The 13,252-nt window shown below is 42.0% G+C and overlaps 3 protein-coding genes and 1 non-coding gene across 4 annotated transcripts in view; 1 reads left to right on the forward strand and 3 right to left on the reverse strand.

The window, feature by feature from the left end:
- Positions 1-8,644, reverse strand: part of PPM1E (protein phosphatase, Mg2+/Mn2+ dependent 1E) — a 199,327-nt gene extending 190,683 nt beyond the window's left edge. Inside the window, exon 1 of the mRNA XM_061176389.1 lies at positions 8,076-8,644. Coding sequence (XP_061032372.1) covers positions 8,076-8,527 — 452 coding nt within the window. The 5' untranslated portion in view covers positions 8,528-8,644. The remainder of the gene's footprint in view (positions 1-8,075) is intronic.
- On the reverse strand, positions 129-386 carry LOC133079783 (small ubiquitin-related modifier 2-like). Its single transcript, XM_061175453.1, has 2 exons — positions 239-386; positions 129-181 (listed from the first exon to the last, which is right to left on the reverse strand). The coding sequence occupies exons 1-2, from the start codon at positions 384-386 to the stop codon at positions 129-131; spliced, it is 201 nt and encodes a 66-aa protein (XP_061031436.1).
- On the reverse strand, positions 401-506 carry LOC133081045 (U6 spliceosomal RNA). Its single transcript, XR_009698715.1, has one exon. It is a non-coding gene; the product is annotated as a U6 spliceosomal RNA (small nuclear RNA).
- TEX14 (testis expressed 14, intercellular bridge forming factor) overlaps positions 8,371-13,252 on the forward strand; it is a 174,196-nt gene continuing 169,314 nt past the window's right edge. The window contains exon 1 of the mRNA XM_061176383.1: positions 8,371-8,494. The gene's annotated coding sequence lies outside the window, so the exon portion shown is untranslated. The remainder of the gene's footprint in view (positions 8,495-13,252) is intronic.

Here is a 13,252-nt window from a genome sequence, read left to right on the forward strand (position 1 = left end):
CACAGCAGGAGTCAGGATGTGGTGGAACCAAATTGCGGTTTTCTAATTGAGAATGTCTCCTTGGTCTGGAGGAACAGAATTCTGGAGTAAAGTAGCAGGTTCCCTTTTTAGTAGACACCTGTCTGCTGCTAGAACACATCTATTGTATCTTCATCCTCCATTTTCAACTGTGCAGGTGTGTCTGTTTCATTGATTGGATGCCCATCAAATCGGAATCTGATCTGCCTAATTGACAAACCCTGTTGTTCACAATAGGCTTTCATTAGTTTACTAAGTGGTGTATGCCTCTTAATCTTAAACTGCACCACAGAACCATCCTGCCCCATCAAATTACTATGATCGTTGTTGTCCGTCTTGACTCCTTCCTTGGGCTTTTCGTCAGCCATGGCGAGCACCAGAGTCTCCTCAGGAACGCTTCACGAATTTCGTGTCATCTTTGTGCAGGGACCATGCTAATCTTCTCTGTATCCTTCCAATTTTAGTATATGTGCTGTCAAAGCAAGCACTTTGCAGGAATCTTTAAAGTCAATTGTCTATTTTGTAAGGGCTAATTTTGTTAAAACCAGTAAATATAATCAATGAATCGATTTAATCAGAGCAGGTAAACTGCAATAATTCATAATGTTCTGGAAACTGGAGTAAGGGTGCCACTGTCAACTCTTCTAAGCTAAGAAACTTGCACTTCATCAGGATACCTCATTTACCATGTCTGACATGAAGTCAGCTGTCATACAGAACAAGCTGCCAACCTCAATCAATATATCAAGTTGCGATGGTCCAGCCACCGCAGGGGGTCTTCCAGGTCCCGACGGAGAGGGGTAAGGGACTGAATAGCACCACGAGTATGGGGTCAGAAGGACCAAGACAACTGATGGTTGCTAGGCACTTTATTTAGAATTTACTGAATCTTATATAGACAGAAAAGGAACTTATTATTAGACAATAATCCCATGGAACTGCTTATCGTCTCAGTTCAGTCACTACCATGGACGTCAACAAGTTTACAACAACTATCCTTGAACATTATCTTCCCTTAACCAGGCTCACACACAGCCCCCAGCCATAGGGAACAACCAGGACTCTCAGTTCCCTGAGGTCTCCTGGCTTGAGATAGCTTTGCTAATCTCTTTTACATTCCTCAGGCCTGGGAAAAAGAGTGTATTCCAAGGTAAGGGCTTTGCTTTTTGTGAGAGACATACTGTCTCCTCCAGGAATTACCTCCAGCTAAGACTGCATGCTTCCCACATCAAGTATTACTAGCACCTAAGTTCATTTTTTTTTTGGTCACACCGTGTGTCTTGCAGGATATCTTAGTTTCCTCACCAGGGACTCAACCCAGGCCACGGCAGTGAAAGTACTGAGTCCAAACCACTGCTCAGCCAGGGAATTCCCTTAAGTTCATATTTTGTATACAAGGAAAAAGATTTTAATATTTTATTCCTTCACTGAAATGGATTATTTTGGGTACACCTTATTCTGAAGACCACTAGTCAAGTAAAAGATATATAAATATTTGTGGACAAAAAAATAATAAATTAAACAAGTGCTACAAAAGGAATAAGCACTGGGTATTCTGTAAGAGGACATGGAAGAGACACCTAACTCATTATGAGTGTGAGGTTGGTGAACAAAGGAAGTGATGTTAAATGGAGACCTAAAGAATGGGTAAGAGATTGGACTGGGTGAGGTGAGGGTGGGATAGCATGGTAGATCAAGAAGAAGGAATAGTATGTTATATCCAAAGGTGCAGAGGTAAGAGCAAACACAGCACATTCAAACTAATATATTAATAGTCTAAAACAGCTGAAGCGTAGCTTCTAGAGGTGGGATGGAGTGGGTGGATAGTGATTCAGGGATGAGGCTGATAAGATTATAAAGCTTTGTTTGGATTTTATCTGGAGGGCAATGGAGAAATAGGTGATGAAGGTGTACAGTAAATAATTGGCTTTGCCCAAAGAGAGGTCTGGCCTTTGTCCTCAGTTCCTGGGAGTAACCTCTAAATCCCTATTTCTAAAGTAATAGGATTGTCTTCGTTATTCAGGTGGGCCCCTTGGATCACATGGTATCAGCCTGAGGGGAGACTGGAAACTAAGTTCAACCATGTGAGCAATCAATCAGTAAGTCCCAATAAAAACTCTGGACACTGCAGCTCAGGTGAGCTTCTTGGGTTGGCAATACTCCATGAGAGAGAAACACATTCCTGAGGACAATGGAAGCTTCACATTTGAAACCCTTCTAGATAGCATCTCATGCATCCCTTCCTTTGGCTGGTTCTAATTTGTATCTTTTCCTTATAATGAACCATAATCCATTAATATAATAGCTTTCAGCGAGTTCTTTCCAGTGAATTATCAAATCTGGAGGTGTTTTTGAGAAACCCCAAACTTATAGTCAGTGTCAGAAGTGAGGGTGGTCTTGTGTGAACTCTTCCCTCTAACTTTGTATTTGGACCCTAACTCCTTGCAAACTTCTGCCTCAGGCAGACCTGGCTTTCTGGAGGACTGTGCCTTTGACCTCACAGTTTGGCTAACTCCAGGGAAAGAGTAAAAATGTTTAAGCAGTGGGTGACAATTAGTCAATCTACATAATCTAGACTCTAGAGGAATCACTGCCTACACTGGGGAGAATATATTGAAGAGTAAGACTGGGAAGAGATGACAACAACAGTGGGGATGGTGAAGGACATATTTATGAGATATTTATAAGGCAAAATTTGACTGAATGTGAGGGTGAGAGAAGGAGAAATCAGGGATGAACCCACCAAAAAGAGAATTAGGTTTTAGTTTTGTCTTCTGCAGGGGAGAGAGAGGGAGGGGGAGGATTAAATTCAGTTTTGGACAGTTTAATTTGAGAAGATATTTAGCCATCTAGATAGAGCCATTCAATTAGCAGTCAAAGCAAGGACGGAGACAGAGTCGGGAGCCATTAGAATAACTATAATAACCAAAATCATGGGAGAGATTGATGTTGACTACAGACAAATAAGTCAACCAGACTTGAAAAGGCCAAGGACCAGGACTTCCCTGGTGGCACAGTAGATAAGACTCCACACTCCCAATGCAGGGGGCCCGGGTTCCATCCTTGGTCAGGGAACTAGACCCCACATGCATGCCGCAAGCAAGAGTTCACATGCCACAACTAAGGCGTCTGCCTGCCACAAGTAAGGAGCCCACTTGCCACAAGTAAGGAGCTGGCAAGCCACAACTAAGGAGCCCAAGTGCCGCAACTAAGGAGCCCATGTGCTGCAACTAAGGAGCCAGTGAGCCACAACTAAGAAGCCTGTGAGCCACAATAAGGAGACCGCCTGCTGCAACTAAGAGCCAGTACAATCAAATAAATAAATAAATTTTTTTTTTTTTAAAAGAAAGAAAGAAAAGGCCAAGGACCAAACACCAATATAAAAGGGTTAGGCAGAGTATTAAAAGCTCACAGAGAAGTGGCAGCCTGAGAGGTAGAAGAAAAACCTGAAAAGTATGGCTTACACTGAATGGTTGGTATTTATTGTCTTCTTTTTGCTACTTCTTACTACTTTTTAATAAGAAAAAAAGGTATTATAAATGAGTAGTATAACTTGCATCCATGTATTTTTCCATATATATACATAGACAAAGTTTAATGGTTTTCTAACCTATCTCAAAGTCATTAATGAGGCACATAACTCAATATAACTGAATTATTAGTAACTATAAACAATGATTTTCTTTTCCAAGCCATTTTTAAAGTGCCCACCCTCATTACTACTGTAAACCATGTGTAAGTACTTAACTTTGTCAGGCTGCTGGGATATCTGTCTCCCCCTTGAGAAGTCCAACCCAGACTAAATGTACAACTAAGGAAAAAACTGCTCTAAAAACGTAATGACATACAGCTCTAATAAAGACTTCAGAGTATTTGTTTCTTCTGGGTTAAAACAAATAGATTTATCCCCAGTAAAATATAGAGAAATAGAATACAGTATTGACCCATGTAGCCTATCCAAGGTTATTCATATCGGCTACAAGATCAGCTGTAAATTTTATTTGCAAATTATTTCAAAGCTATAAAATATCTCACCTCCACCTTTTCAAAGAGATTCATTAACCTCAGAAATCCTAATATTATGTCATTAGAAAGTATTTATTTTAATCTCTTGGGGGGCATTTCAGTCTAAAGGAGTAAAGGAGATAATTTTTATACTAACAGCTAAAGGTTCCAAATCATTGGAATATTTTATTGACAAGTAATAGACTAATTCAGTGATACAATTCTAAAGTATTGCATGAATTTATTATTGATTCTTAAGGTTTAATTAGTTGAAACAAAATTGTTTAAATGGTCCTTTAAAAAAAGTATTTAGGGGGGCTCCCTGGTGGCGCAGTGGTTAAGAATCCGCCTGCCAATGCAGGGGACACAGGTTCGAACCCTGGTCTGGGAAGATCCCATATGCCGCGGAGCAAGAAAGCCCGTGTGCCACAATTACTGAGCCTGTGCTCTAGAGCCCGCGGGCCACAACTACTGAAGCCCGCGCCTAGAGCCCATGCTCTACAACAAGAGAAGCCACCGCATGAGAAGCCCGCGCATCACAACGAAGAGTAGCCCCTGATCACAGCAACTAGAGAAAGCCCAGGCACAGCAACGAAGACCCAATGCAGCCAAAAATAAATGAATGAATTAAAAAAAAAAAAAAAAAAAAAAAAAAAAAAAAAAAAAAAGGCTTCCCTGGTGGCGCAGTGGTTGAGAATCCGCCTGCCAATGCAGGGGACACGGGTTCGAGCCCTGGTCTGGGAAGATCCCACATGCCGCGGAGCATCTAGGCCCGTGAGCCACAACTACTGAGCCTGCGCGTCTGGAGCCTGTGCTCCGCAACAAGAGAGGCCGCGATAATGAGAGGCCCGCGCACCGCGATGAAGAGTGGCCCCCACTTGCCACAACTAGGGAAAGCCCTCGCACAGAAAAGAAGACCCAACACAGCCATAAATAAAAATAAATAAATAAATAAATAAAAATTAAAAAAAAAAAAATTACTGGAAGAATCATGAAAAAAAAAAAAAAGTATTTATAGCCCACAACAGACATCTTTCTCATCCAAGGGGAGTTTTACCATTTTGAATTATTTTTCTTTCAAAATGTTACATGTTTATATCTAGCAGAGAAATATCTAAGTACATATTTCCTATTTTGAAGCCTAATGGCAAAAATTCTGTCCCGAACACTGAAAAACTTTTAAGTTGCTAATTATAACCATATTTTGTCCATTTAAACCTTGATCCTTTACTTATCTAAGTAACTGCTTATCTCAAGCTAATCCTAAGCTTTGTGTTTACCAAAATGAAGAATGATAAGTATATCTGCTGTTCTTATTCTAAAAACTCTGAGAGAAGCAAAATAGTGACAAAAACATTCACTACATTTTTAAAAGTAAAATTTCAGCCAGTGTATACATAAACAGTATTGAGAAGGTAAGCACTCTTTTCTTCTTCAGCGAACCTGTCTGTTTAGCAGTTTCATACTGTATATTTCTAAAATACTAACAGAAAAAAACACGCTAAAGATTTATGAAACTGTTATTATACGCAGTGTTATTCTCTTCTTACATTAGTCCCAACTGTGAAATTGGTGAATATATATTTCAAGTAACTTCATTTAAGAATTTTAGCACTATTTGACAAGCATGACAGAGGTTTTAAAGAATATTAAGAATTCCCAAAATAAACAGAGTGGGTATTTGAGAAAATATTTTGGGAAAAAAAAAATCTTCACCTTCTCCAAATTAGCAATTCCAACACATCCCTAATCAGAATTATTTCAAAGTATTTCCTAGGAAATTTGACAACCCAACATTTCAAATACGTCGGAGAGTTCTGAGGTTCAGAGATTATGGAAATGTTGGAATCATTTGTACATAATTTGTCATTTCTGAATCTGGATCCTCAGTTCTCTCATCTGTAAAATAAAGCGAACAGGAAAATGATCTATCTCTCCAATGTCTTCCAGTCTCGATTCTTGTGGCTAAGTGATATAATTTTCCTTTATAAATAATAAAATAAAAAATAAAAGCATTAAAAGTATGTGTTTTTAAACTGCGAGACTTTGGGTTTGTTTTTTTTTTAAATCTGTTAAGGACCTTGAAGATACTTTACATAAACAAGCCAGCCATTTTATATCTGAATAAAAATAGGTTAATAGCTTCTGCACAAAACAGTATATATGATGAAATCTCTGATTTAAGGTGAAATAATGTTTTCCAACTTTAATTTTGCTAGTTTTACTTCAAATCTAAACTTCTGTTCTCAATTAGATGGCCATTTTATAATTTGAATACTTTTCTAGTTTATACATGTATTGAAAATCTTGCTTCCTTTCCATGTGGAAAAACACACATCTACTTACCATCATCTTTATATAGATTTCATTTTTTAAAAAACCTTCAATGGCACATGTTCAAAGTTGTTCTAAAGTAATGACTCTTTTTTTTAAAATGGACCTTCTCTAATATTTAAATGTGTGTTTCTTTAATTCTGCAACTGCATTTGTAAAGGTAAGAATTGTCAAAATAGAATTAGTCTGATGCTGAGATAAATCCTTCCACTTTGGTAAACATTTCCATTTTATTTTAAGCAGGAAGTCTTAAGTGTCTTTATATAGTATTAAAAATGACATTTCATAAGCCCTTTTCTATGATCCTTTACAAACACTAGGAAGAAATACTCTAAGATGTTAATACTGTTTATATCTGGGTAGTGGTATTACATGCCATTTTATCTTTTACATTTCCCAAAAAGCATTATTACTTTGGTAACCAGATAGTGTTTCAAAATTAAATTTTAAATAGCATATAAAGTGTGGGACATCAACACAGTCCACTTCTACAGCAGACATGTTAAATACTTCTTCCCTATTGACAAGCCTCTGTTTTAACAGGAAGAGTGATTTGATCAGGTGTCTGTTAGGTTGGATAAAGACAAAACATTTACTTTCCAGGTCCTTCTCTTAATCTAGGTTTTTGAGAAGATCCAAGAAGTGAATTTAACTGCAGTGAATCTTGCAGTAGTAAACTTTCTGAGGGGTACAGAGTAACACCTTTCATTACAACTATCAGCAGAATGGGGAAAGATTCCCCAGGTTTACCAGTGTTCTCGGAAACTTGTTCGTATTCTCCTTTGTCATTATTTCAGAACAATTCCATTTAGAAAGAAAAGCAATTGTAAACTTTCTATTTCAAGCCCATAAAAACTGGGAGGAAAGGAAAAGCCTTGACCTTTCTATTTTAGACTTTCATCTGTGTAGCTAAGCCATCTGCTTTCTCTCCCCTACCCCATCTACTTAATGGACTGAAAATACTGCCCCTAATTGCAATTTTATCAAACCAGCCAGAGTTTTCCACTTTAACTAATTACAACTGTCTTTCACCTGAAGGCTCGCATGTAAAATTTTGCTTACCCGTCCCTCCCAATTCCTTCCCACCTCCCTCAATTGTGAGTTAGACGAAGATACTAGGCTTCCGTGTATTAAGCCATCTACACTTTCAACACCGAGCGCCCGACAGAAAATCTACTCCAGTCTCTCCTCCTGTGCATCTGGGGCTGGGATTATCATCTTTGTTGCGGTTACGCAGGAGGCACCTAGCAGCTCTGCCCAGAAAGGAGTCGCGTCTCTCCGCCGCCAAACAACAAGGGACTCAGGCTGGGAAAAGACCCGGGTGGGAAGAAACCTCCAGGAGGAAGAAGAGAGCTGGGAAGAGGGAGCTCTCAAGACTGGAAGGACGGACCTTCCAAGGCACGAAGGGGAAAGGGTGTGTGAAGTGGAGCAAGAAGTGGGCGGCCGGGGAGAAGCGGGAAGCAGGGGACGGGGCCCGGCGGGAGGGCGCGGGGGGCGGCTCCCGGGCCGGGCAGGAGGCGCGGGGGCCGCGGCGGGCGTGGGCAGCTCGCAGACAACAGCCCAAGTCCGAGCAGCGGGGGCGCTTTCAACCGCGCCAGGCGCCGGCGTGGGGGGGCATGAAGAGCGGAAAAGAGCAGTTTGAGGGGCCGAGGGAGCCGCGTCGAGGCCGGTGCGGCGGGGACAGCGGGCCCACCCCCAACCGAGCCCCGCTACTTAACTATTTGTAGAGCTGCTGCAGGCACAGGTCCAGGCTCTCGCCCTCCACCTCCTCGCGGGTGATGCGCTCCGACAGCGGCCGCGGGAGCGGAGGCAGCGGCGGCAGCTGAGGCTGCGGCGGCGGCGGCGGCGGCGGCACGGCCGACTGCCCCCGGGCTGCCGCCGCCTCTTCCTCCTCGCCCTCCGCCGCCACCACCTCCTCCTCGGGCTCGGGGTCTTGCTCCTGCTCTTGCTCCCCCTCCTCCGTCGCGGCTACAGTGGCCGCCTCCTCCCCGGGTTCCTCGACCGAAGCCTCGGGCGCCTCAGCCGCTACCAGTTCGGGCTCGGGCTCGGGCTCCGACTCGGGTTCGGGTTCCGGCTCGGGCTCGCCGCCGCCGCACGGTCCGCGAAACTCGCCCAAGAATAGCTCCAGGAAGCGCCGGTAAGTTTTCTCCTCGGGGCTACAGCCGGCCATCGCTGCTCATGCCCCGGAGCCGACCGGGAAGTGGGTGGGGGAAGCCCAGGAAGGGGAGGGGGCTGTTCGCGAGCCACGGGCTCCTGCAAGGGCGGTTAACTGCCGCACCGGCACGAGCGATCAGCACTAGGTTGCTTGGAGAGGGCTCCCGCAGGCGTGCGCGCCGCCGAGCCCGGACGTGCGCGGCCCGGGGGCGGGGGCGGAGCGCGCTGTCCCTCTCTGGTCTGGAGGGAAAGTTGGTCGCGGGCGCGCGCGCGGGGTCCAGCGACGGCCCACCCTCTAGCCCTACGAAGAGCTCAGCCCACGCTGCCTAGAGACTGTCGCCATGGCAACCGGCTCTAATTAAGAATTTCAGGGTCCCTACCGTCGAGTCCGCGGAGTCGAAAGGGCACTCTACTTGTCCCCTCTCCAACTCTGAATGTCTTCATTGTATGGATATCCTAACCTCAAGTGGATAAGACAGAACTAAGACATCTCCAGGTCTAGCTGTTGGTTCCCACTTGGATTGGATTTACCTCAGTTTTCCTTATCTGTCCTGCCTTGCCTTAGGGTGCTTATCTGTTGAAAGATACCACAGTGTGAACACCTTTTGTTGTTGATGACACTAATTTAATAGTTTGCAGGGGAAGGCATCCAACACCTACCAAGTGGTAGTTTCCTTTGCCTACATTCTCTCATTTGACTCTGTGAAGAAAGTGGTGTTATCCTCATTTCTCAAAAAGAGGAAACAGGATTAAGTACACTCCTTTTTTTTTTTTAATATTTATTTATTTGGCTGCCCGGTCGCGTGCAGGATCTTTTAGTTGCGGCAGGTGGGATGGAACCCGGGCCCCCTGCATTGGGAGCACGAAGTCTTAGCCACTGGACCACCAGGGAAGTCCCTAAGTACCTTTCCTTTTTTCAAGGTGTCAAAGCTACTAGCCATGGCATTGGAATTAGAACCCAGCTTGTAAGCTTCCAAAGCCTGTCTAGACCCTTTTTCCTGTACTCTTCTCTGCCTCTGAAGATTCAACAGTGTAATAATATGTCTATAAAGCCTTATTTTTAAAGGGCTTTTTTAGTTTACGAGTCATTTTCATCCCTTTAATCCTTACAATAGCGCCTCAAGTTAGAAGATATTACCATGATTCCATTTTATAGATGAGAAAACTGAGACTTAAATACATTGCGACTTTGCTCAAGGTCACACACAAATGATGTAACAAGGACTAAATCCAGGTCTTTTCACTGCAAAGCCATCAGTTTTCCAGCACACCAAGACACCCTTCTTTAGTATCTGCGTAATATATCTTTATTACATAATATGTATTTTTTGGTACATTTTGTTTGCTCTTCTTCCCCATCCCCCTGAGCCTCTTTCTTTTGTAGATTGAAACTGAAACAACTTTAAATTATTCTAATTTTCTTACCAAACTACACACAAACCTACTATTTTCAAGCCTTACTGAGGGGGGTGGGAGAGGGAGAAGCTGTGTTGTTATACAGCTGTATAGATGACAGCATCATTATTGCATACTGCCATGTCCACGGCAACATATAATTCAGCAAAAATATAGTGATTCTTTCTCTACTTTGAAAAACATGTTCACAAAATATCCACCCCATCCTCTCCATTTATTGTTTCTGGGTTTCAGTTGGATTTAGGGTCTAAAATACCATTTCTAGTCAGTTATTAATGGCAGAAGGAGTCTCCCTGCCAACAGTTTTCATATAATACTGTATTCTAAATCCCTGACGTGATACTGTTATTTTAAGAGTAAATGGCTTGAGCTCACTAATGTACATTATGGCATCATGTAAAATAGACATCCATTCTCTCCTAGTTTGAGATTAATTAATACACGATAGAAAGTGTATAGTGAGTAATGCACATGAGTCCTCTGTAACTACTTATTTTTTGTCTCAAAAGTAAATGGAAAGACCTAATAAATAAGTCTGTTTCCAGACAAGCTAAATGTATTTATACGTGTTTTGTTTAAAACATCACCAGTGTAGAGCAACTTCTTTATGAGATGCCAAGAAAGTCTTTAAATTCCTCATTTGTCTTTGTTTTCAATCCACCTGTTCATTTCCGTTTCAGAATGTCTAGGAAAGATTGACAAAATTTATAAGGCTGCAAAACATCAAAATGTCCACAATTTTACATTCCAACAACTATTTAATATCTCAGAATTTGACATGATGACATTTAGTTCAAGAGTACATAGCTGTCAACTGTAACAATTCACATCCAGCTACACCTTCCTATTTTGTAATGTAGTTGCCCCCTTCACCTAGATGACACTCATTTGTGACATTAATTTATGACTCAACCCACATATCAAAGGGAAGTGTTATATGTTGGGGAAACATTACTACTAAAAGAAAAAGGCTACACCTCCACATTACTATAAATGAGAGGTGTGTTTGCTTAGTTTAATAAAGATATTTCTTTACAAAAGATCAGTATGGATCCTATTGCATCCATTTGACAGAGTAGCTTTGTCAGAAGGTTGCTGACAGCAGTGCTGGGATCTCAGAGCAGCTGTGTAGGATGATTTTGCCATCGTCAAGAAGTCTTTTTAGTCACTATTTTGCATTGCTTTACTTTCCTCTTCAGTTCCTCTCCTCTTATACTTCCCTAATCCCCTTTCTTGCTGTCTATTTTTAAATATTGAGCTATAAAAAGCATATGTATTAAGTATTTTTAATTTTTTTAAGGTTTTTTTTTTTTTGAGATTTGTCGTAAGAATTGTTCTCCCTCTAACCCTTAGCTCTTTGGAGGAAATGCACGTGTTCTTTCATGGGCATTCATTGTAATGATGATATTTATAAGATTAAAGAGGGGAATTCCCTGGTGGTCCAGTGACTGGGACTCAGTGCTTTCACTGCCGAGGGCCCAGGCTCAATCCCTGGTCGGGGAACTAAGATCCCACAAGCCGCACAGTGCGGCCAAAAGAATAAAAATCTAAAAAATAAAAAGATTAAAGAGAATTGTTGAGTTGGGCAGTTTCTTATATGACCCAGTAATCCCTCTCCCAAATATTTACCCACAAGAAATGAAAACATATCCACCAAACACATACACAGATAACACATCACCAAAAAAACCTTGTATATAAATTTTTTCAATAGTTTTATTTTATTCATGACAGCTCAAACTTGGAAATAACCCAGATGTCCATCAGTAGATGAATGGATAAACAAATTGTGGTATATTCATACAATGGAATACAACTCAGCAAAAAAAAAAAAAAAAAATCAACTACTGATAAACACAACATGGGTGAATCTCAAAAACATGCCGAGTGGGGACTTCCCTGGTGGCGCAGTGGTTAAGAATCCGCCTGCCAACGCAGGGGACACAGGTTCGAGCCCTGGTCCGGGAAGATCCCACATGCTGCGGAGCAACTAAGCCCGTGCGCCACAACTACTGAGCCTGCGCACCTAGAGCCCGCGCTCCGCAACAAGAGAAGCCACCACAATGAGAAGCCTGCGCACCGCAACCAAGAGTAGTCCCTGCTCGCCGCAACTAGAGAAAGCCTGCGAGCAGCAACGAAGACCCACCGCAGCCAAAAATAAAAAAATAAATAAATAAATTTATTAAAAAAAAAAAACATGCTGAGTAAAAAAAATCCAGGCGCAAAAGAGTATACATACTCCATGATTCCATTCATATGAAATTCTAGAATAGGCAAAACTAATCTATAGTAACAGAAAGCAGATTAGTGATTGCCTAGGACTGATGTGGGGTGGATGATTCATGGCAAAGGATTAAGACAGAATTTTGTGGGGGTGATTAGAATGTTTGAATAAGTGTATTGTAGGTAAATTATACCTCAATAGAGTTGATTTTTAAAGTTAAAAAGAATTGATGACTGTTTAGTCCTTTTTTTATTCTCATATCCATTCCTTCTCCTACCTTGCTCTCCTCTGTATTGTAGGGGTACTGACTCTTTCAAGCTGCATTCACCAGCTTCCTTGACAGCTGACTTCCAGCTGAGATTTGCCCAGTGGGCGACATCAGCAGGAAATTGGAAGGTGGAAGGAAAGGAAAAAAGCCAAGATATTTCTTCCCTGTCCCCTACCTCAGTCCTAATGCTTGCTGCATCTCCTTTATAGCTTTGCTCCCTCTGAACCTGTCCATTGCAATTCCAGCTTTTGTCTGTGACACCAGTCCCTGAGCTCCAGAAACATCATCTTCTTCCATTTGTCCATCAGCCTAGAGATGGTAGCTGGTTTTAGCTTCCTAATCTTGCCTGCTATGGACTGAATATTTGTGTTCTCCAAAAATTCATGTGTTTAAATCCGAACCCCCAAGGTGAAGGTATTAGGAGGTGGGGCCTTTGGGAAGTGATTAGGTTATGAGGGCACAGCCCTCATGAATGGGATTAGTGCCATTAAAGATGAGGTCCAACCACCTTAGAGGGGTGGGATAGGGAGGGTGGGAGGGAGGGAGACACAGAGGGAAGAGATATGGGGATGTATGTGTATGTATAGCTGATTCACTCTGTTGTAAAGCAGAAACTAACACACCATTGTAAAGCAATTATACTCCAATAAAGATGTTAAAAAAAAAAAAAAAAAAAGATGAGGTCCAAGAGAGACCCCTCTCCTTTCTAAATGTGAGAACACAGTAAAAAGACTGCTGTCTGTGCCAGACACTGAATCTGCCAGAACACTGTTCATGGAACTCCTAGCCTCCAGAACTGTGAGAAATAAATTTCTGTTGTTTATAAGCCACCA

This window comes from Eubalaena glacialis, chromosome 19 (genome assembly GCF_028564815.1).
Source record: "Eubalaena glacialis isolate mEubGla1 chromosome 19, mEubGla1.1.hap2.+ XY, whole genome shotgun sequence".
Lineage (NCBI taxonomy): Eukaryota > Metazoa > Chordata > Mammalia > Artiodactyla > Balaenidae > Eubalaena > Eubalaena glacialis.